General features: G+C 42.2%; 1 protein-coding gene across 1 annotated transcript in view; it reads right to left on the bottom strand.

Moving 5' to 3' along the window:
• The window catches only part of SIGMAR1 (sigma non-opioid intracellular receptor 1), a 318,701-nt gene that overhangs the window by 58,611 nt on the left and 234,290 nt on the right, over window positions 1-25,800 (bottom strand). The window contains exon 3 of the mRNA XM_044077789.1: window positions 13,108-13,200. Within this exon, the coding sequence (XP_043933724.1) occupies window positions 13,108-13,200 (93 nt within the window). The remainder of the gene's footprint in view (window positions 1-13,107; window positions 13,201-25,800) is intronic.

The following is a 25,800-nucleotide window of genomic DNA, read 5'->3' as shown; positions in this document are numbered from 1 at the left end:
TTATTTGACTGATACTGGTGGATTGTAAGGATAGATTTTTGAGGGGGTCTTATGGTTGTAATGCTCTGAAATGGGTAGTTTTGTCAGTATAGGTGCATACTTTTCTAGTAAGCAATGCAACAAAAAGTGTTCAAATTACAAATTTAATACACTAACCAGTGGTGCTGTATTGTAAACGGAATATAATTGAATGGTCAGGAAGGTGAATCTAAGAACATATGCACAATCATAAAAATGTGTGCAAAGGGCCTACGGTTTGAAAACAGCCCAGAGGTTAATCTGCCACTGGCCAGATGCATTTTCTTTTGAAAGTGGGTTTCAATGAATGTGATTGTCAAGAGTAAAGACGTTTACTGTTAATAAGTGTTTTTGTTGTGTTTTGTTTAGCAAATGTCCATCAGTGTTTATGCTATAAAATTTGAAAAAAAGTTTTAAATTAAATCTAAATATCTGTAATCACTACAGACGTAAAGAAGAAAACAGTAGTCACACTGACAGGCTTGAACAGTGTTTTATGATTACTTATTTTATTATTTATTTTACATTTGTTAACCTGGATGGTCCGACTGGATACATGTCCTTTTTCAGCGGAGGCCCGGGGAGAAAAGCTCCAACAGAGTTACATTGGTAATTAGGTACAGTAAATGAGTTGAAAGAACTTAACAAAAACATAGGCTATTTACATACAAGTACAAGACTGCCATTACTATTTCTGAGATTACTACAAATGTAACATTAATAACATATTACCAAGGACGGTAGGCAGTATAATGACAGAGTTAGACAGGATACATATTTCTTTATCACAGTATACAAAGTACTTATCTTAGCTAGTTGTTTATGTTTTAGTTAATGGCACAGAGCTAGTCTGGGTTTGAGCAAGGACATAGCCAGTGTGACTTGAAGTGGAGTTTTAGACTATTTTTGAATTGACTTAGAGAAGTTGCAAGCGTGATGTTATTTGGGAGAGAGTTCCATATTTTACCAGTGGTGTTGGCAAATAGCGCGTCACCACCTAGGTTGAGAGATTTAGTTGTTTGGACAAGGAGTCTGTTTGCTGAGCAAAGGCAGCTTAGATTGGAGTAGGGAGTCATTAAGTTTTTTAGTGCTGGGGTATTCTCAGGTTAAGGATTTTGAAGGCCTCTATGAGTTGGGACTGGTGAAGAAGGTGTGGGAATTCTATCCATCCAAGCTTTTTCAGGTTAGTACAGTGGTGTGTTCTGTAGGGTAGGCCTGTAACGAACCTGGCAATGTGATTATAGCAGGATGAGAGCTTGGCCAGATCAGATTTGTTAAGGTGAGTGAGGACAGGAGAGGCATATAGTAGGATAGAGAGAAGGTGTGAACGGGCTGTGGCTACCCTGGCATTCGGGGTAAGGAAGGCTTTAATTCTATATAGGGTCCCAAGTTTCTTGTTGACTGACTTAATGGCTAGGTTGATATGTATATCAAATCTGAGTTTATTGTCAATGTTTACTCCTAATAGCTTTGTTTAGGTGTCTGGGGAGATGATGGTCCCATTATTGGATTTTATAGTGAAGTTTTCAGTTGGAGATCTATTGGTTGGGTAGAAGAGAAGTAACTTGGTTTTGTTTGGATTTAAGATCAGGAGATGGTTTGCAAGCCAGTTTTCGACTTTGGTGAAGCTATGTTGGGTGGTAGTTAGTAGATTTGCAAGAGAGGCATTGAAACATATTATAGTAGAGTCATCTGCACATTGAATGCAGGTGGCTTCAGGGATGACTGTTTGGATGTTGTTTATGAAGACTGAAAAGAGGAGAGGTCCTAATATGGAACTCTGAGGAACTCCTATGGTATTTGGTAGTAGGCAGGAGAGCTTGTTTTGCCACATTACTGCTTGTCGTCTCCCAGTGAGGTAAGCTTGAAACCAGTTAATGGCTGGAGTATCTAGATACAGGGTTTTTAAAGTATATAGAAGTAACTGATGGTTTACCATATCGAAGGCTTTCGATAGGTCCAGGAAGAGAGCGGAAGAGAGCGGAGGATATTTTTTTATTATTCCGGTTAAGATTAATGTTTTCAGTAAAAGAGAGGAGGGCAGTGGTTGTACTATGATGGGGTCTGAATCCATGTTGAGAGTCTGTGAGTATTACTTGCTTGTTTCCCCCAGTTATGAGACACTAGAATGGCTATGGGGTGGGTGGAGGAAGGTGCTAGGGGGCCCCAATCCATTACCCTGCCCAGGGCCCCATTTGACCATGATCTGGCTGTGCCACCAACCCTGCCATAACTTTTACACTCCGCAACACTGCTGAATACAAGTAAATTTACCATATCGGTAGATGTTTATAATATGATAACTGCTTCAGCAGCCTAATCTGTATGGGCCCAGACAAGGATATGAAAGGAGGACATTTCCTGGGGCATCTTCCATGAACCCAAACTAGCAGATAACTTCAGCTGAGTTGACTAAAAGACAAACTTGGGCACCAAGCCCTTCAGAGTTTATATCAATGAGGACTATGGCAGGACAATAACCATTTGCACCCTGGCATAAAAAAATACAAAAATAAGGGGGATGGGGAGAGGGAGTGGCTACTGTTATGGTAAGTTTGACAACTGTGCTAAGTTCCTCATGAGGATAACTGCTGCAATAGCCTAAAGCTATATGGGTAGACTACCCTATTACAACAGGATAGAGAAGGAAGGATTCGGGTCCAGGAGCCCCTAGAGAATGGTTCTAGCAAAGGTTGTCGAGGTCATGGAAAAATTAATCTGGTTTATAATGCTTAATTATATACAACAGGACAAATTTGCCGCTTCTAGAATACTTCTAGAATCCATCCCTTTGCAAAAATCCATAGACGAAGCTTAAACTCTCATAGAATGAGCCTCAAATCTGCCTAGTTTTGTTGTGGTAGGTATAACACAAACGAGACAACCATTTAGAAATAGTCTGTACCTTGCCCTTTTTTTTCCCTTAGAAATAAGGGGTTGAGTGGGTGGCCTAATGGTTAAGGTGTTTCTTTTACAAACAACACAAGGTGCAGGGTTCGAGTCTCACAAGGGATAATTGGCTAGGCTTAAAATGGCTTGCACGGGCAGTTAGCTTAGTACTAACCTATGAACCTATAAACTTATCAGAAGTTCTAAAAGCATTAGTATAGTCTTGAACCCCAGAACTTAGATTGAAGCTCCAAAGGCAGTCTTGTTTATATATTCATAACACACCTCCAGACTGGTAGCCCAACATAATGCATCAGAGATTAGGTGCAGCTAACATTGGGTAAGACAACGATTCAGGTCGTAGCCTGCTACAGGTCCCCAACCATGTCCCAAGATTCACACTCCACATTCTTAAGCATCCTGGAGGATCTTGGGGGCCAATCTAACACTCCTACTGGGCGACTTCTACTACCCCCATTAACTAGGAAAACTACTCATGTACCAATACACTTGCCCAACATTTCCTGGAATTAATTCCAATGCCCTGGACCAGCTCGTTATTACCCCCCATCAGAGGTAGCAACATCTTTGACCTGGTCATTAACATGGGTGACCACTGTTCTACACCAACACCTCCTTGGTTAGAGCTGACCACAAACTAACCACCTTGGAAAAACGGCAACCCTCCCCCTCACCCCCGCAAATGTAACCACCAAGAAAAACTTCTCCAAAGCTAACTTTGGGCTCCTAAAACAGAGGTGGCTAACTTCACAGCACCCAGGCAAATGGAGAATAGTTGCATAACCGACGAATCATACACCAATGCACTGTACAAACAAGTACACAAATGCTTGGATCTCGCCATACCCAATAGAATTAAGACGCTTTCCTCCAAAAAAAGGAAGCCAATCTGGTGGTCTCCAGCCATAAACAAACTCTACAACAGGAAGAGGAAACTGATGAGGAATAAAGTTCCAAGATTGGAAAAACTCCCTTTATCAGCCTCAACAAAAAGTTAAGCTCCCTCATCAAATCCTCTGAAGCTAGCTATGAAAACAAAAATTGCAGCAGATAGTAGACAACCACAAGGCCTTCTATAGTTATGTAAAGAATCTTCACGGCAATACCCAGATTTGCTCTGAGCTACTGCACAATGGTACCCTCCTATACTGAGCCAACAGATATTGCCAATATACTGGCTGACAGATTCAGTGCCAACTTTACCCCCCCCCAAGGACCAATCACAATACCAGTAGATTGCCAGGCATCCAGTATTACTGCTGCAGAGGTTAAAACAGCACTGTCCATTGCCAAGAATACAGCTTCTATGAGACATGACAATATCCCTGGCTGCGTTCTACATGAACTACTAAGTGAACTGGCACCTCATCTGTGTGCCCTTGTTCAATCACAGCCTTACCTCAGGCTTTGTCCCTACCGAATGGTGCACTGCTATAGTCATCCCTCTCCACAAAGGAGGAGAGACTACAGACCTCGGTAATTATTGCCCCCATTAGCCTGATGAGTGATATGCAAAGTTAGGGAACGCATGATCATGGACCTAATAAACAAGGATACAGGGAATCTTCAGCTCTGGATCCCACACAGTTTGGTTCTGTGAAGGGTAGATCATGCCTGCTCAACCTGGTTGACTTCTTTGAGTCAGTCACCAGAGCTGTGGATGAATGCAAGGTGGTTCATACTGCCTACCTTGATCTGACAAAGGCCTTCGATACCATTCCTCACTCACGAATCATAGAAAAACTCACTAAGCTAGGCATCAACCCCCTATATCACTAGGTGGGTTGCAAACTGGATCACATATAGAACCCACAGAGTGAAAGTAGCAGACTCCAAGTCAGATTGTCAACCAGTCACGAGTAGAGTCCCACAGGGTTCGGTCCTGGGTCCTCTCCTGTTTGGTATTTACTTCTCTGGCTAACAAAGTTTGCAGATGATTGCAAGCTGGGAGCCATTAATCAACTCCCCAAGTGATGTTGACATCCTACAGAAAGGCCTCACTGAGACCAACAGCTGGTGTCAGAACCATGGCCTTAAGCTCAATGCCAAAAATGCGTAGTCATCCCCTTTAGGAAAAACCCAATTATCACATTGATGGTTGTCCAATGAACACAGACGGCGTTACAAGAGATCTGGGAACACAGGTTGACAGCAACCTCTTTTGACCACCACATTGCCACTGTGGTAAGAAAGTCCTTCTGTGTGGCACATCTCATTACTAAGGGTATTGCATCCAGGAAGAAAGAGGTCATGGTCTCACTCTACTCTTCCCTCATTTTGCCAATCATAGGAGTACAAGACCCCATTTGGCATGTACCTCAGTAGACACCTGCAACAGCTGGAGAGGCCACAAAAGTACTTCACTAAGAGGATCCTAGGCCTTAAACACTTGTCCTATATGGACAGACTCAAAGAAACTAACTATTCTCAGTCTCATATCGCCTACTTAAGAGGTGATCTCTGCTTGACTTACAAAGCCATGTCTAACCCAGCTCTGCTAGAAATCTGCTACATCTAATGAAATCCCAATCCCTCAGCACTACATGCTCCAGAGACCTCAACCACATTACCACAATCAACAGAACATACTGGAGGGACCAGGTTCATAACCCAGAGACTGCCCATGCTACGGAATAGACTTCCCATACATGTCTAACAGAGCACCTCACTGGCCCTCATCAGAAATCGTGATGAGTGGATGGGAAATAGAAAATTCACCCTGGGGATCACTCCAGTGGCTCTACTCGACAGAGGCTCTGGGAACTATGGTCAGGTGGCACGATGCCAGGGTAATCCTATGGGCTAGGCTTGTAAAGGCTACAGGGCCATTAGCCTAGTACACACCTATGAACCTATGAAAGAGCATCATCTGTATGTGGACACCCAAGATGTGGAGTATTAACTTCTTTCTCATTTTTAGGTTCTGGAAAGACTGGGAGATGGACTTTTTGAGGTAAATCCTTGACTCCAATTCAAGAATAAAGTATTAGTTCTTAAGGAAGCCCCATCTTTGCTGGAATCCATGCCAAGAACTTCAAGGTCAGCCTGATGAGACTGTTCACATGGAGCAAGAGTAAGTTTTTCCAAAACAAAATTAAGATCAAGGAGGAGCTACTTGTTTCATACACAACATCCCTTTCAAAAACATTTTCACATTATACTGCATTGATAAGAATGATATACTGAAATGGCTGAAAGATTAAAGTTAAGGAGCAAGAGTGACTATAAGATAACAATGTAGAACTGGAGGAACAGCCCTGAATGAGTGCTGATGCTTTTCTCGGCACAAACTAGAAAACCTTTTCCATTTACGAATACATTTATTTATTTATTTATTTGCAGTTGGTTTACCAGGATAGTCCATTGGGCCGAAAGAACCCGTTTTCAATGGAGTCCTGGGGAGAAAAGCTCCAATACAGACAAACATTGGGTACATACAAAATAACTACAATAAAATTATACAGGTTGAGAGATAAAATATTTAAACATTAAAACATTTAAAACATATAAGCACACAGTTCAAAAACATTAAAAAGTATTTAAAGTATTACACTCTGATGAGGGAAAATAACAGGTAAATAAGTTGAGAACAGTAGGAGATATGTATTTGGAGAAGTTGTTCAGAAAAGAATATAAAATTGCATTATAAAGTAAATATTCTGAGAGAACATAAGCTTTGATAGGAAGAGTTATGTATCATAAGTAGGAGGGGGGCAGGGTGACAAAGGTTTATGAGGGGAGGGAGCAAGAACAATCCCATTGGGACCTTAGGTGTGTATGAAGAGATTTTGTGAACATGTACGGTTAGTGGTGGTGAATAGATGGTGGAAGTGAGTTCCAAAGACGGGCAAGGTTAAAAGCTAGTAAGTATTTGCCTGAGGGATGACATGGTTTATGTACTACTAATAGGTTTTGATTGTTGGACCTTAGGATTCTATTTGGTAGGTGCATTTTGAAGGCAGAAGACAGGGAGGGACAAAGAGAAGGGCTAAGAATGAGCTTGTGAGCAAAAGTCAGCTGTATATATTTGAGTTGATTTGGTAATTGAGCCAATTTAGTTTTGAAGAGAGGAACAGTGGTGAGTGGTGGACCTATGGCTGTTGGCTTAATTTGGCAATTTTATTATAGCAGGAGGAAAGCTGCTTTTTTAGAGAGGACTGGAGGTTAGTCAGTAATGGGGCCCCATAGAGAAGGGAGGGGATGAGAAAAGATGAAGCGAGTGTGATTTTGGAGGAGCTTGTAAGGTATTGGTTCTGGTAGAGCATACCTAGTTTTTGATGGGTCTTTTAATATTTAGTTGTAGATGGGAGTTGTAGCTCAGGCGATTGTCAATTTGTACACCTAGTAGTTTAGTTTGGACACTAGTTCTAGGGTGACTTATTTAGGCTGGTAATTGAGAAGGAGTTTGTATTGAAGGAGGTGGATTTGGAAGGGTGAATACCATAAGTTTTGTTTTAGATGCATTGAGTGCTAAATGGTTTGTTTTCATCCATTGTTCAGTTATTGAAAAAGCTTCCTGAGTCAGTTTTAGGAGCTGTGAGGGGGAGGTGGCAGAACAAATAATGGTGGAATCATCTGCATATTGGATGATGTTTGCAAATGGGATAGATTTGGGAAAATCATTGATGAATATGTTGAAGAGGAGGGACCAAGAATGGATCCTTGGGGAACTCCAGTTGAGGTACTAAGGAATGGGGAAGTGGCCTTCTTCCATATTACTGCTTGCTGTCTATTTGAGAGGTAGCTAGAGAACCAATTAATGGAAGAGGGAGAGGTTAAGTTTAGACAGTTTGGTTAAGAGCAGATTGTGTGAGATGGTGTCGAAAGCCTTGGAAAGGTCAAGTAATAGGGTAGAGACAATGTGGCCTGAATCACGTGCTATGTTAATGGTTTCAAGGAATGACAAGAGGGCAGTCATAGTGCTGTGATTTGGCCTAAAACCATGTTGTGTAGGGGTCAGCAGGTTGTTATCTAAGAGATGTGGCAAGAGTTGAAGGTGGATACACTTTTCCAGAAGTTTAGAAATGGGGGACAGAATAGCGATAGGGAAAGTTGTTGACGTTGCAATTGTTGCCTCCTTTATGTAGGGGGATGATGAATGCTTGCTTCCACAGTTGAGGCACAGAGCATTCCTGGATGGAACGGTTGATTAAGATGCTAATGGGGTAGGCAATTGCATCTGCGGCTATACTAAGAAAATAAGAGGGAATATTGTCAGGGGCATTAGTGCAAGGCTTCAGTTTCTGAAGGAGTTTCTTGATAGTGGTAGTGGATGTAGGCTTTAATGAGAATAGGAAGGGTTGAAGAGAGAGAGAGTTTGAGGAGGTTACAGGAGAATGGGCAGTAAGAGTAGTAGAATAGGTGGCTGATAGGCAAAGTGAAGTAGAAGTGGGGATAGGATACATAATTTTCTAGTACCAGGTTTGCTTGCCTCCAAGAATACCTGCAGCACATCCCCAGAAAGAAGGTGCCTATAAGGTATTAAAATTATCATCCATGCAGTCAGCTGTAGTTTGGGGATGGGGTGTATTGAACACCTCTCTGAATACTTCAGTGTGCACTGTGTGAGTGAGATATTAAGCAGTGGCAACTCCGTTTTAACAGTTTAAAGGGAAGGCCTTCACAGTTTATTTTAGTGTCCAGCTGTATGAACAGGTGAAAAGACTGGTAGGAGCTCCCACCATGTGTAGGCACCTCATAAGCCAACAAGCTGCATCTCCCAATGATGCCCTTTACTGCTCTGGTTACTCATCCCTGCCCATAGCACAGGTAGGGTAGTCTGTGCAGAGCACTGGCATTTTAAAGCAGGATACCAGTCCCTCCAAACCATTCTGTTGATGCTGCAGAAGAGGTTTAGATCTCTTAGAGTATTTCTGATGCCATACAACTTGCTGATGAGCAGCAGGCCCATCAGCAATGGGTCAGAAGATGCCATGTATGCCAGACACTGGTCACCTATTAGCAGTCTGCAAGATAGAGTAGTTTGCTAATCGTAAACTGGGTGCAGTTATGCACTCATCCACCGATACTAAATGGCTCCTTCAAGGGCTGGAATATGCATATGCTTGGAGCACAGAAAACTGCCTCAAGTTAAATGTGAAGAGTGCAGCATAGTAACATTTGGCTTAAAGAAATTACCACTTTATGCTGTAAATGGCACTCCTCTTCAGACAGATGCTGTCATGAGAGACTGGAGTACTTGCGTGGACAAATTTCTCAATTATGCTTCTACCATAGTCAGGGAATAGTTTCTGTATTCATTCATTAACAAGGAAATGCCTTCACAATTCAAAGTAGTCATCCAGCCACTGTACTCTTCTTCTCTTGTCAGACCTATCACTGACTAGAGTACTTTCTTTGGTACATATAAATCAAAGCATGTTTCAACTAGAAAGGCACCAAAAATACCTTACCAAGAAAACAGAAGGCCTTGAATCTTTTAACTATTAAGAGCAATCAGCATAACTCTCATACTCTGTACTCTGAGGTGACCTGTATCTTGCTTTTTGAAACAAGAAAAACACAAACCATATTTGCTATTTTCTTTCTGTGCAAAGCCAATGGCTCTAGAAACACCTGGACTAGAAACTTAAATCTACAACAAACAAGACTCACAGGAAGAGATAGGTGCCTATCTCAAAGTACTGCCAGCCTGGAATAAGTTACCATTACAGGTCAAATAAATTAACTTTAAGTCCAGTCTTGACTGGATGGTAGATAGAAGCTTACACAAAGATCACCATGCACAGTCCTGTTTGATTTGTAAGGCAAACCTTAAAGTGCTTGAAAAGTGAAACAAGTGCATCTACCTAAAGGTGTACATTTCTAAGCATCTTATGTTTCTAGTAATTGCTTTCCTAAAACTGTTGTTCCTAGCTCTTCTCAAGATCTAGCTTTCCCAGTCAAAAGGAAGAGTCTTTAATAATACAGTTCATCTAAGATGAAAACTGCTAAAGCCACATGGTCCAGGGAGAGAACAAGCTCAGTCACTCAAAGGTCAGATGTGAGGATAAACACTTGCTTTTGCAGTGAGATACAATACTCCTCCTGGTAATAAGAGGAGACTAGTTAAGACAGATACCCTCTTGACCCGGAAGAGGACCAGTCTTCCTGTGTCTGCTTTGTTGCCTGGCTCAATTTCTGCCTCCTTTCCACTGGTCTTTTTTCAGTGTTCTTCCGAGCTATTCAAAGTAAGAGGTTTTCTATAAACAGTTAGCCGTTTGGCTGGGATATTCCTAGGATATTCAGCTATCTGAAAGTAACAGTTGTTTGCGTGTGTGTTCTTTTACCTTTTAAGCACTTTTTGAGAGGGAGACAAACAAATACCCGTCCAAAGCCACATGCTTTTTTATATAATCTGATAAAGGCAAGATTCTGTGCCATGCTTAGTACTTCAGAAGGAACTACCCTGTCTCAAAAGCATCGGTAGAATCATAGAGGTGTTTAAACTACATGCTTACTGACTTTTTCTCTTCATTCTGCAATATTTTAAAGTCTGCTATTCATATGACATCCTCCTGGTATTAAAAAGTGAACATGTTCGGCAATTTACAGCCTTGCACGCAATCTTGAGGAAATAACATGCATGTCTATATCACAAGAGCGAACGTTAAAAATAGCGAATGCTATTCTGTCGAACTATAAAGTTCAAAAGCCAAAAATGTTGAAGTCACAGATCAGCAAATCTTTTCCCAGGGAAAAAATTCGCCCCCAACACCCCCCCCCCCAACTTAAACATACCAACTCCATGATCGCAGCACAGTGGAGGAAATGGTGAAGTCCCGAGAATGGCCCAGAGATATTTTCCCTGGAAAAAAAAAAACAATGCTGTTCTGTGGCTTCGACATTCTCTGCTTTCGAACTTCATTCGCTCTTCTGATCGGGAACCATATATGCCTCCTTTCCATGCCTACCCATGATGCGTCTCTTACTGGGATTGGGAAAGCACACACGAGGGTGGCTTTGAAACTTACAAACAGGGCTCATTCTTAAAGTAGTCTACAGTTCAGTGTTTATGCTGCCATTAAGGAATTTCCTTGCATGGAAAGAGGTGGTACACTATTGCTATTGCACCATAGCTCTACTTTTTCTGTCTTGTGGAAAGAAGGGTGCATTCTCCTGTTGACAATTTGCAGGTCATGGCAATTTATGCCCCCACAAAAAAAACGTGTTTTGCACTTCCACCTTTTAATTTTTTTTTTTTTTTTTAATGGTAGCAAAAGGCTTGAGTAAATGCAAAATTGGGATGCAATTCCAGATAATCAGTGCATGATCTGGATGTAATTCTGGATAATCTTCTGACAATTAGGAGATACTTGTGTTCAAAACGGTTTTGCTTCCATCTTCAGAAAATCTCTAGGATAAAATACCCACTACCTTAAGAGACCCTCTCAATACCAGTTTATGCTCTGTTTTCTCCTGCCTTGATTACTGTTCTATCCTACACCAGTGACTCTGATGTGGACAGTGACTACTCACAGGTAGTAAGTCACTATAACTTGATTATATGAAGTTCTGTGTAAAAAGACATCTAACCCACCAAACAATCTCTCTCTTCTATGCTTGCTTACTTACATACATTAATCTTCTATTAAGATTCCATCCATCATTAACTGGGTTAGTCACAGCAGGCCAACTGCCTCTTTTTAGGGGAGACTAGCGGTAGTAATTCTATTACTATGGGAATTTGGCCAGGGCATGGGGGGAAATGGACATCCCCCTACACTATGGATGGGGAAAAAAAGCGTGCAATGGTTACGACAGTATATATAATGTACTGGGTGATAGTGTGTGATGGTGGTGGGGAACCACACACACACACACACACACACACACACACACACACACACACACACACACACACACACACACTAAAAGGAAGGGATTACAACGTATTTATGTAAATGTGCCAATAGTATGCAATTGTTTATCAGTTAAGTTACAAGTATATGCAGAAACAAAGCACCCCAACTCATTTTGATAGGAGCCAAAGGATCTTTTACAGCCGCTTCTGCTACCAACAACTCAGGCAGATGGGACCTCAGTGTAATATCTCAAAGGATGACACTCAGGAGAGCCACATTCCCTCAATGTTACACTGCAGTGTCAGCCATCCAATCAGCTGGAATGGGAACGGAACAGAACCCACAACCTTATGGTTTTCAAGCACCAGATGTGAAATACTTGACCTTCTTCCTCTCCTTTGTTCTGTACCTCCTCACGACATTTCAACTTTGTTATGTTACTTATTTTCTATTTTCTCTTGTACATGTCTGTACACATTAGGCCATGACAACTCTGGGATGTTGTATATATTACAAAAACCCTTCCATAATGGTTTAAACATACTGACAAATACTGAACTCTCAGAAATGAGAAAGCTACTTACCACTACGCTGACTCAAACTTGTCCTACTGACTATTTTTTTTTAAGACATATGAAAGATCTGCTCAATTACAAGACTAATAAATAAAAAATCAGCCAAAACTTCATTCTGTTATTGAGTGAGTAATAAAATGTGCAACACACATCTGACTAATTCAGAAGCTGCAAGAATGATTTTTAAAGCAACTCCCTCAAAATGTTGTATAAAAGGTGAACTTGCACTGCAGGCAAACAAGAAAAGGAAAAAAAAATAGGCTGATTGCAGAGATGTGGCACATCTTGCTTTTAAATCATTTGATTACACACTGACCCATCTAATGTAAGCTCAGCACTAAGGACATTACATGCTGCAGTGAGGCTACTTTTGATTACTACATCACTTTTTTCTTACTATTAAGCACAGTACAGAAGGCTGATTCAGGCCTGTGGAATAGATTCGTATGCCAGCATTTTCTATAAAGAGGGAATGACATACTAGGCAGTTTGTCAGGACCAAATACTTCTCTGAACAGCTTTATTAGCAACATGACAGCAGTGAACATACAACTGCTTAGAAGAACTGTCAACACGATGCATAGGCTAAGTGATTTGGCACCAGTAACAAAAGGCTTTCAGACCACACAAACGACCAGTTACAGATACAAGACTATTTGTATACAGGTTAAATTAGGACTCCTCTTACCTGGGTAATATACTTCACTTCCTATTACCTGGGTAATATACTTCACTTCCTCTTACCTGGGTAATATACTTCACTTCCTCTTACCTGGGTAATATACTTCACTTCCTCTTACCTGGGTAATATACTTCACTTCTAGTAGTTCCCTCCTTCCACTGTCGGAAAGTGCCAGAGATGACGGTATCAGAGATTTCAACCCAATAGCGCCCTGGAAATCATGTTAAATATAAAATTTAGTAAAAGCATGCATCACTTGAACACCAATACATACAGGCTAAATTCTGAACAACTATTCTGATAAAGGTCACAGTTAATTTCAGTTTCTTATAATTTTAAGGCATTCTGAGGGGCAAAACAGCCATGTGCAACAGTTAGTATTTATACTAGTTAATCTATTAGTATAAATACATCTATTAAACTAGTATGTATTTACACTATACTTTATCACATTTTTTTAAGCTTTCTTCATGCTTGGACAAATCTGCTCTTTTAAATACTGTGGGATAGTCCCACAACACACACCTTCCTCTTCAACATTTCCCAAAGTCCCATACCAAAGATTCTAGTGAACAGGTAATCATTCTTTTCAAACAAGATATACTTAAAGTTTACTGATCTACCTGAAAGTTGCTAGGGACCAGACTCCCAAGCATCCGGGGTAAAGCAAAGATGCTACCGGAACCTACTACTCTGTTCCTTCCCCCAGTAGGATGTAGATCTGGGGAGCAATGTATGCTTAACATGAAAGTTATGCATAACAAATGTTGTGCCCTGAACAGGTAATAAGATTCTGAAACATCTCGAGTTAATGGCTCTCATTACGGACTTATGGTATTTTTCCAAAGATAGTCAATCCAGACCAGCAGTCCACAACACACAAACCATGGCCATAATCACATTACCACCTGTATGTCATGCCTATAGCAGATAGAGCGAGTCGATGAGCAGCAGTAGCACATAATGCTTCTACATTTAAACTGCATTTACAGTATTTCTGTAATGTCTCCAACACTTTTGGGTTTCTAATACCATGACAGGAATGTACACCATTCCTAAATCAAAGTATGATTAAAGTTCATGAAATTAGTACTGTTTCAGTCCTTGATGTTAGCCAAAAGTGCTCTTTGCAGCACTGAAACGTGCCCCAGAATTAACTACTCCTGTATCAGTAACATACCTCAATATGACTGTAAATTCTTTGAGACTCATTGCTCCTACTACTACTGGAACTGACTGGGTATCCACATCTTCCACATTGCCCTCATTTCTTCCTGCAAATTCTGGTATTTTATGACACTGTAAATCACTGGGTGCAGCAATTTAAATGATCAATGCTACTTTTGTATTTTCCTGGGACTACTACATCTGTTTTTGAACTGTTGGTAATGGGTGACTCCATGTGACAAACATTTTTTATAATGCTCTGTGGCTCACGTGTCCAATGCTTCTCTACTTCAATATTATAATGTTTGCACAATCCCTCATGCAACAGTCTTGCCAAACTATTATGCCTTTCAGTATACAGGCTTTCTGCCATTAGTGTATCACACCCAGCAACAAGATGTGTGACTGCTTCCAGTTCTGTTTTACAAAACCTGCATTTATCCGTTTCTCCAACATGTTCAATGGACTTTGTAAATTAACGTGCCGGTAGTCCACTATCCTGGGCAGCCAATATTAACCTATTGTCTTTTGGTTTAAATTCACCTCTCCTGAACCATTCCTGCATTAGATTCTGATCGACATGAGGTTGTTTCAAGAGGTTTCTGTACTTGCAACTACATTTATGCATTTTCCACATTTCTTGCCTTCTCATCTGATCCTTCATCCTATATTCTTTTTGGGGGGGTTTTTTGGCACATTCAGATGCTGCCCAATTTTTATCTATTTCTGGTTTGATTTCCATGCCTGTTTGACACAGCTTCTGCTAAATTAAGCAGGGACGTCATCCTGGACTTGTTCTCCTCAGGTTTTACAAAGTTATGTACTTACAACATTTCATCTGGGTTGTCCACTTTCATTCTTGCTCAACTGATGGGTTCGGATCAGATCCCTTGGATTCAGCTCGACCATTGCTAAAGCTGGCGGCAACCAAAAACCCTAGAGCTTCTCCCTTACCCATAATGCATCGACCCTAGGTTACCTCAGATTTTATTTGCAGATTTTTTGCTGGAAGGGAATTATTTACTATGCATAGATAAAGGAGTAAAACATTGCATGCAGTCAATACATAAACACACTATCTGGAGCTAGTGATATCCCCTAAAACTAATTCTTCCAAAAGTTTGCAAAGGATGGGGGGTTGGTAGGTGTGGAGTTGAGGAAGAATGAAAATGGACAACACAGATAGAATATTATGGTAAGTACATTTCTTTAACTGATGTTGTCACCTGTCAATTTTCACTCTATCCTCAACTGATGGGACAGAATTCCCAGCTATCTAAAATCCTGGGTGGACTCGATGGAACTTCATGAGCACAGTTGAACCAAAATGAAGCTCTACCTCTGGAGACCAGATATAAAGGTATGGTGAGAGCAGCCCAAGTAGCTGCTGTGTAAATGTAATCCATGGACATCCTGGAAAAAAAACTGCCATGGATCTAGTTGAATAAACTCATACTGGTTGTGGTTGTGGTAAGATAATTCCATTTTTTTTAAATAAATAAATGATACAATTAGTTAGCCATCAGGCTAAAGTTACTTTGGCAACCAGTTTCCCCAATTTCAAGTTGGCAAAGGAAAGAAACAACTGGTCTGTTTTTCGTACGTCTTTTGTTCTTTGCAGGTAAAAACAATGGTCTGTGAATATCCAGTAAATGCAACATGCACTCACCTTTGTTAGTAAATCAGGGGAAGAAAACTGGCAAATTAATGAACTTGAACGGCTATGGAACTAGCTCCTTCTTTAAAAAGTAGGGCCAAAAATTCAAGGATCTTGTGTATCAGAGCTGAAAAAGGTTCAACATGATTTTGATGTTCCCAATACACAAATCTCTTCCATTTACTGGAATAAAGTTTACATGTTGAAGGTTTAGGTGAAGATAAAAGTGCATGTCAGACAGGGGAAGATAGCATAGGTTGGCTATTAATGGAATTGGAGAAGCCAGGCTGTCAAAGCCTGAGGTTTGATGCATCTGGATGGCTCATGCCGGTCAGGTGAGACAAATCCAGAACCCAAGGTTGGTGAAGTGAGGACAAAGGAAGGGGAACCAAATCTGTCGAGGCCAGTAAGGTGCAATGAGGATGACTCTGCTCTTCAAAATGTTAGCATTCTGTAAAAATTCTGGAATTAGTGGGATTGGTGGATAGGCATAAAGTACATGTGGGTCAATCGTGAAGTACAGCATCCTTCAGTGATTTCCCCCTGTGGGGGGATTAGGGCAAAGTAGCGGCTGCATTTGTTTACAGGAGAAGCAAAACAATTGTAGCAAGACTGGCCGCAATGACAAAAACATCACTTCCATCACATTACATCACTGAGGCATAGACACACTTTCCTCTGACTTGTTGAGAGACCACTAGTGAGGTAGAAGAATGCACCTGCTCAGCTTGTCTATCACAATGAATTTCTCTGGAATGTGCATTGCTATGAGAAAGCGGTTGAATGAGATTGACCACTGCCACACACTGAGCACTTCGACACAAGGGGTAAGACCAGTTACCTCCTTGTTTGATTTACCAAACTACTGACATATTGTCCATTTGAATTGCAACTGTCCCCGAAGGCATAACATCTCGAAGGGCCTGCAACACTAAAAGCACTGCTCTGACATACAAACTGGCCTCTTCGGGGCACCAACTGCCTTGGACCATTTTTTCAGAAAGTGCCCCCACAACTGGGAAGCATCTGTGGTCACTATGGCCTTTGGCTGACTATGAATGATGGCCTTTTATAACCTGATCAGATTGAATCCATCACCTGAGATCTCTCTTGCATATTTGAGGGATTCAAATCAAAAAGTTGCCATGGGCTGGTAAAGTATCGACCATTATGTTGCTAGCATCCGCTGTAGATCCTCATGTAAAACCTGGCTAAAGGTACTAGTGTTACTGCCCCTGACATTGATTCTAGAAGATTGAAGGACTAAGCAGGCCAAAATTTTGGTACTGCAGATTATTCCTTGAGGGAGGCAATGAAGCTATCACTGACTGTGTTGAACAATGCTATGAATTCCAAATTCTGAGTTGGTTCCAGTTGAGACTTGTCAGTTTATGGTTATTTCCAGATGAGAACACATCTGGAGAACCTGATCTCTTGTATATATTAACTGATGTCTGGTCAGGGTGGTAATGACCAAGCTGTCTAGATATGGAAAAGTACAGTTTTGTACCTACCATAAATGTAGATGTTCGAGGATCTCCATTGCTGCAGTCCTTACATATGGGTAGTCCGCTGCCCACTATCGGTCCGAATACCAAAGGGCTAGAACCGGCGTCTGTCATCGGCGCCGAGACGTCATCGTGCGTGCCAGTACAAATGCGCATGACCGACGCCATATCCTCAGTCTTTCTTGCCTCAGACGTCAGAATGCAAAAAACACCACCCAAAACCCAACCTAAAGAAAAGGGGGAAGGAGGGAGGGAAAATTGGACTGCAGCAATGGAGATCCTCGAACATCTACATTTATGGTAGGTACAAAACTGTACTATGTTCTTCGTCTCCCATTGCTGCAGTCCTTACATATGGGTAGAATCCCAGAGCAACGGAAAAAGGGAGGCTGGCTAACTAAATAGCATTAGGAGCTGCTAACATGCCCTGTAAGATTGCAGTGGCAAACCCAGCCCTAGACTTAGAATAAAGAGGTAAATGATAATGCTTTGTAAAGGTATGTACAGAACTCCAAGTAGCTGCTTCTAGAATATCTTTAGTAGCTACCCCTCTTAGAAAAGCAGTAGAGGTGGCCGTAGCCCTAGTAGAATGAGGCCTGATCCCAACTGGAACATCCTTTCCATGATGAGAGTAACAAAAAGTAATACAATGGCCAATCCACTTGGAAATAGTTTGTTTCGAGACAGCTTTCCCCTGTGAAGTCAAAGTAAAAGAAACAAATAATTGTTGAGATCTTCTGAACTCTTTGGTTCTGCTCAAATAATACCTTAACTGCCTATGTACATCCAAAGCATAAAACTTTTTCCCCTTTATTTTGGGGGTTAGCATAAAAAGTAGGCAAATGTATAGATTGGTTCAATGCCACATTGGAAATCACTTTAGGCATAAAAGTAGGATTAGTACGATGGAAACTCTGTCCTTGTGAAAAATCAGAAAAGGTTCCACTGCCATGAGGGCCTGTAATTCAGATACCCTTCTAGCAGAAGTAACAGCCAACAAAAAAGCAGTCTTCCAAGACAACAACTTAAATTCAGCTGTAGCTGCAGGTTCAAAAGGAGGCAGAGTCAGCTTTTCCAAAACAAAATTAAGATCCCAGGCAGGAGTAGGAGCTCTTCTGGGGGTCTTATTTTCTTTGCCCCTCTAAGAAACTGTTTAACCAATGGATGTGAAAACAAAGGAGAGTCACAATCATAGTGAGCAGAAATAGCTGCAGCATGCACTTTTACAGAAGAGAAGGACAAACCCTTGTCCAATAAAACAGTCAAATATTGCAATGTACAACTCAAATTAGGCAATTTGACATCAAAACCTTTAGCTGCACCCCAAAGAAAAAATCTCTTCCATTTATCAGCATAAACCTTTCGAGTACTAGGTCGCCTGGCCTCCAAAATAACATCCAAAACTTGAGGGAGCTGAAGGCCCTCCTTCTTTAAAATAGAATGCGCCAGGCTGTCAGGTGTAGGGATTGCACCCTGACATTGAGAAAATGATTGTTTTCCTGAGACAATAAGTGAGGAATCTGTGGTAATGGCCAAGGTGTCCCATGAATTAAGCTCCTCAACAGAGGGTACCAATGCTGACGAGGCCAATCCGGTGCTATAAGGATCATGCAAGGTTTGTCCCTCCTGACTTTCAACAGTACTTTTGGAAGAAGAGGCAGAGGAGGAAAGGCATACATGTGAAGGTTGCTCCAACTGAAGGATAGTGCATCTATTTTTCCAGGCTTTTGGATGAAACAGCCTTGTGCAAAACAGAGGTAGTTGGAAATTCAGAGGAGAAGCGAACAGATCTATGTCTGGAGTTCCCCAAGCCATGGTCAACTGAAGAAATACCTGAGGGTCCAACTTCCATTCGTGAGGATCCACCATCTGTCTGCTCAGAACATCTGCTAAAGAATTTTGTGCTCCTGGCAGAAACTGTGCTAGAAGAGTGATGTGCAGATTTAAAGCAGTTTCCCATAACAGCATTGCTTGTCTGCAAAGGGGGTAAGAATGAATTCCCCCCTGCTTGTTGATGTACCACATGACAGTTGTGTTGTCTGTTCGAATAACACCAGTCCTGGTTGAAGTAGGTCCTTGAATGCTTTCAATGCAAATTGAACTGCCAGCATCTCTTTCATGTTGATATGCAAGTGAAGTAGCTCTGGGGGCCAAAGGTCTTGAATCCATTTTCCTTTGAAATGAGCTCCCCAGGCTGACTCCGAGGCGTCTGTCGTTAATATCTGACTTGCCTCTGGTTGGGTCACAGAGAGTCCCTTGTTTAGGTGACATTCCTGAGCCCACCACACAAATTCTTTCTGAATGCAAGGTAGAATTGGAATGACAGTGTCCAAATCGTGGCTGTGTTGAGTCCAAATGCTTTTGAGATACCATTGTAGCTTCCTCATATGCAGTTTGGCATTGGGAAGTACTAGAATGCAAGATGCCATGAACCCCAAGGCTTGAAGGACTGTCCTTGCAGTCAGCCTGGACATTACTGATAGCTGTTGGAAGTATAGGTGAAGATTTCTTTGTTTGTCCGGGGTAAGAAATGCCATCTGAGTAGCTGTATTCAGTCTTACACCCAGAAAACACATCTCTTGTGAGGGTACTAGACTGGACTTTATTTCGTTCACAGAATACCCTAGGCATCTTAAAACTGTCATTACATACTGCAGATGTTGAAGAAGTTCGTGCTTGCCTTGAGCCAGTATCAAACAATCGTCCAGATAAGGATAGATTTGAATTCCTTTTAGTCTGAGAAAAGCTATTACTGGAGCCAGGACTTTTGTGAATACCCTGGGCGCAGTAGATAAGCCAAAGGGCAATGCAGAGAACTGATAATGCAAATTCCCATTCCGAAATCTCAGGAATTTCCTGCAACTGGGCCTGATTGGATCTCAAAGAGGCCTATCTTCACATTCCTAAGTCACCATCCAGTGATCTCTGCCCAGCATAGGTAACAGCTGTTGCAGTGTTAACATCTTGAATTTTGGAATTTCCAGAAAGGTGTTTAGAATGGATAAATCCAGAATGGGTCTCCAAGTATTTCCTTTCTTTGGCACTAAGAAAAGACGGGAATAAAACCCTGTGCCTCTTTCCGCAGAAGGAACTTCCTGTATTGCTCCCAACTGAAGCAGAGAAGAAATTGGTGCCTGTGCTTCCAGTCTTTGCTGATGAGGCACATCCGGCATACCTTTGAAAGGAGGGAATGTGTGAAAATAAAATTTGTAGCCTCGAGTTATAATGTCCAATACCCATTTGTCTTGGGTAACCAAATGCCAATTCCTTTTGAAAAGTCCCAGTTTTCCTCCTAGAGAAGCTGCCAGCAAAGCAGAGTCCGGCAGCTGAAGACACAGGTCATTGGGTCTGCTTCTGAAAGGACTGACCCCTGCCCTCCCCAGCAGAAGGGGTAGAAGAACTCAAAGTCCTAGAAGTAACAGGGCCCTGAGAGGAAGCCCTACCTCTACCACGCCTCGACCTGCCCCTAGAATGAAAATCCGAAGAGGGAAAAGACCATCCCTTAGCAGGCCAATTCCTACTGAACTTAGGGGGCTGAACCTGTAAAAAGTCCTTAACTGTCTGCATAGACTTAGCTTTTTCCTCCATTTTTTTCAAAACTGATTCTACTGGAGGGCCAAAAAGAACATCAGATTGCAAAGGAGCATCCATAATTCGAGCCTTAACATGCTCTGACAAGGTCTGATCTTTAAGCCAGGCATGCCTGCGAACAACAGAACTAGTAGCAGCCACCCTGGAAGAAGCTTGTAAAGCATCAAAACCACACTGCAAAGAATGCTTACCAACCTGGTCTGAAGCATGCACTAAATCCTGAAGCTCCTTGCAGTCAATACCTTCAGCTAAAGCATCTACTTTACATTTCAATTGACCCAGCAAATAATTTTGATACCTGAGCATATGAAACTGACAATTTAAAGCTCTCATAGCCAAAGTAGAAGAGGTATACAGTTTTTTACCCCACCTATCCAGGGCCCTAGCATCCTTGTCCAGAGGAACTGGATTCTTAACCACAGACACCCTAACACCTTTGGGGCCTTGAGAAATAGTTTCTGGATCAGCCCTAGGACTCTTGTACAAGTACTTGTGAGCTTCCGGAACCCTGTAGTATCTATCTGGTTTAACCGGGGCAGGAGGCAGAGAATCTGGGTTAAGGGCAGCCTCAGAAAATACACCCTGAACAACATCCAGTACAGGGGGAATAGCCAAGGGCCTATGCTGAGGCAAAAACAAGAAGTCTCTTAGCCTTTTACGAGAATCAGAGTAATCCTGGCCTTCCCATTTGAAATGTTCCCTCATGGAATGCAAAGTCTCTGAGAACGAAAAATCTTCTGGAGGGGACGCAGAGGGAGTAGTGTCCTCAGCCTCCGAATCAGAATAGGGAGGGAAATCCTGAGAGGGGAGGGAACCACCGACACCTGAGAAGCACCCTCAGCCTGGCCTAACACAGGAGAAGCCACTTCCTGTAGTAACAAAGGCTCCCCTATAGACTCAGGTAAATTTTCAGAAGGAGCCGCTGAAGTAGTCGGTGGTTCTACAGAACCGGCGTCCGGAGCGGACGACTCATCCTGTTTGGACCGCAAAGACCTCTCTTTGCGTTTCTTAGAAGAACCAGGCGTCGGAGAATCCGACGGCATGTTGTAATTGCAACGTTTACCAAACACTAGCCTAGCACAGTCCAACCGACGTTTAATAGTACGCTTGTTAAAAGTAGCACAAAAGTGACACCCAACAACGTCGTGCTCAGGCCCTAAACAAGGAATACTGAGCGAATGGTAATCCATATGAGGAATCTGTTTCCCACAAGAAATACAGTTATTCACTTTTTCTGACATCCGTCAATACTGAGGCAAGAAAAAGACAAAAGTGTCCCCAACGGGGTACTTAGCCCAACTTGGTCTCCGGTCTGAAACTCTAAAACCGACAATTCCAGAACGCCGAACGGCACTCGCAAACGCTGCTTCTGCTTAGGACCACGCGGCAAGAAAGACTGAGGATATGGCGTCGGTCATGCGCATTTGTACTGGCACGTACTGACGTCAGTCTCGGGCGCCGATGACCGACGCCGGTTCTAGCCCTTTGGTATTCGGGCCGATGGTGGACAGCGGACTACCCATATGTAAGGACTGCAGCAATGGGAGACGAAGAACATCACCCAGAATCCTTACAGTCGCAAGTGAGCTGCTACTATTGTCATATTTGGTAAACACCCCGGGGGGTGTGGTGAGACCAAACGGCAGAACTCTGAATTGATAATAATGACTGTTCCCCTGCCAGAAGCGCAAGTACCTTATGGAACATCTGTTAATCTTTATGCGATAGTACGCATCCTGAATGTCTACTGAGCACATCCAGTCATCTTTGCCCAGAAAATGGAGACTGGACTGATCTGTGACCATCCAAAACTGACTTGTTTAAGTTGCGGAGATCCAAAATTGGTCTCCAGTCCTCTGCTTCTTTGACACTAAAGAGAATCTTGAGTAAGTTCCAGATTATATGTGGTCTGGCAGGACCTCTTGGATGACTTTTTTAGCAGCTTTAGTATTTGAATTGCTGCTTGTTCCCTCAGACTAAGTGGAATATCTAGGATTTTTCTTGAGATTGGAAATAGAAGGCAAAAGGGTACTATATAACTTCTGGAAATAATCCTCTGCACCCAAGTATCTTTTGTCATATATAAGCCAGGCTCTCTGGTGCAGGGATAAAATCGACCCCCGTGCCTTCAGAAGTTGACAATCGGGCTCTTTCAGGAGCACTGGGGTAACGTCCATCAAAATAAATTTCTGGACCCCTGGTTTTGCTGGTCACTTCTGCCATGGGGGCAGTATCAACCACTGGAGTTTCCCCCCACTGCCCCTGGGGGAAATTCCTACCCATGTGTCCTGGAAAGGGTCCTAAGATTTCTTGAACCACGTTTTCTTACCACCTCACTTATGCCTAGAAAAGGATCTTTGAGGGGTTGAAAAACATACGCCCATGGCAGATGCGACGGTCTTTCCATCCTTCTCACAACTGGATAATCTGTCCTTTACTTTAGGGGCCAAACAAAATTGTTGTCAAAAGAAGCTCTGAAGAATGAAGACTTGAAGGGCTCTGCAAAATTGTAAACACATCCAGGCATGTTTCCTGATTGAAATGCCTGAACTTGGTACCCTTGAGGATCCTTTGGCTACATACAAAAGGAGCCTCATGGAAGAACTGGAAACAGACTGCAGGGTAGCCCAATTGAGAAGTCACAGATGACTGGATGTCTGCAGAAATGGATCCTGCTAGCGTATCTGATAGTTCCTTAATCAAATCCCACTAATTTTGTAAAATGTGCCAAATTCAGCGACCTTAAGGCGAAGGTCACTGAGGCATAGACACTCTGCAAACCTGTCCTTCACCCTAGACCGACTGTTAAGGGAATGAACAGTGGAAAGTTCCTTTTTGTGGTTGCTGCCATGACCATGGCATCAACAGGCACCCCTTTACCTCAAAATCCAAAGGTGGTGCCATAATCTTGTCCAGTCTCCAAGGTATGGGTTAACCTGTGTCAGGTTCTTTTCACACCCACCAAGAAACACAAAAAATAAGCTTGTCAGTGGGCACACTAACCCAGGAGGTAGATGTGCCAGCACAGAAAGCCTCCAGGAATACAGACTCCGTGGTTGAAGAGTTGCTAGACATCCAGCCACCTTTCTGCTTTAGAATCTCAAGGATATCTTCAAGTGAAACATCTTCGGGAGGTGACAGCGGGGACCCTTCACTGAAGTCTGTCTCTTCTCTGACAGACCCCTCTGGGAAGTCAGAGTGTTTCCTCTTTTTTCCTAGGAACCTCCTCAGTGGGACGCTCTGGGGAGGTACTAAAAGAAATTCAGAATCCCTGTTGGGAAGCCTGGGGGCCTTGGACTGGCTTGTCCCTGTGGTACAGCGTGATAAGGCTCAGAGCACAGAGACATCAAGTTAGAAGGCTGAAGATCAGAGTTAGCTGAATTCATCTGTTATACAGAGCATACAAAACTCTCTTCCCAGCCTTGAAGGTAGACCAGACTGAACAGGAGCACTCAGAGTAAGCTTCGGATCTGAAGCTAGATCTATCTTCAGATCTGAGCCAGACCAAGTGGACAGCTCAGATCCAGGGACTCAAGACAGTGGAAGGAATTGGAGGAGGAACATGTAGTGGGGGGGTGGTTGAAGAACAGACCCTTCCTGACCTGAAGGGGTAGGAGCCAGTAAGACACCCATTTGAGTGAGTGCAGAGACGCTACTTTTTCCACATCTTCCTCAGTCACACTTCTGGAAAAACAAGTGGAAATGATAGAGGAGGACCTGGGGCTTGTGATACTCCAAAAATGGCGAGGGCACTGGATCCACAGATGACGAATTTTTGTATCCTTGGCAGATGAGCAAAACTTGAGGTGGTAGGGCTGGAGGTAACATTTACGCTAGATCCAAGGAAGTCATCACTTTTTTCTTCAGATCTGACTTGGATCATTTTCTAGCTTGTCCGAGACTTGGGAAGATTATGTGGATGGTCTCTCAGATTATTTTGAATTTTTACTTTTGGGGATTGAGCCCCAGATATTACCTTTCTGAAAGCAGAAGGAACAAACCTTTCAAAATTGGTTAGTTTCTCCTTTCAACTAAGGCCATTGGGGATAAGGGTCTATGTTTGACTACCGAATGGTGAAATATTGAACAGAAGACAGCAAAACTGACAATTACTGAAGAACGACAATCGAAAGGGGGAAAAATAAATAAATAATTGAATGGCCATAGTCAGCCAACATTGCAAATACAAAGTGGAGGTCTTTGTACCCACACCCACCAATGTAGGAGGCTGCAACCCCTCCCCCAACTATATTGCACTACAGTGTGGAATAGGGCAAATTTTAAAGGTTTCCCTTCACTTACCTCATGCATCGCATTACTTCCTGGCTGTAGGACAACTATGGCCATTCAATGAACTTATTTTCGATGAGGTCACTGTTTGGCAATTGTCAGTTTCGCCGTCTTTCATTCAACATTTCATAGTTTGTTTTTTTTATTTTTCGGTAGCTGAACAAAGACTCAGGGTTAAAGCAAAGACAAATTTCTTCCCACAAATGTAAAGGCCAAAGGCAGTAAACACAAAATGTGAGCATCAGACAGGGGAAGCATGTGCACACACTTAATACACTTTATACAGAGGGACCTTTTTCTGACACTATCACAAGAACAGAAAAACACTTAAATTTTTTTTTTAAATAGGAAATATTGAAAGGCAATAGGAAAAGTACCAGCTATGGTAGCAACAGACTACACTAGGTGTAGAAAGACAGAAGATTACTAGCAATAGTAACTTTAGTATACAGTGTATGCAAAGGAAGTTAATTACTGTAAAGGTAAAGAAATTGTACAAGGAGGCACGGGAAAGGGAATATTAGAACTATATCTAAAAATTAGGAAATGAGGTTTTAAAAGATAATAAACACTTCTGAAAAAACTCAAGAGGTAGGTC

The sequence above is a fragment of the Protopterus annectens genome, chromosome 1.part1, assembly GCF_019279795.1.
Source record: "Protopterus annectens isolate FY-2018-M chromosome 1.part1, PAN1.0, whole genome shotgun sequence".
NCBI lineage: Eukaryota > Metazoa > Chordata > Ceratodontiformes > Protopteridae > Protopterus > Protopterus annectens.
The sequence above is the reverse complement of the archived record's forward strand: the minus strand, read 5'-3'. Positions and strand labels throughout refer to the sequence as shown.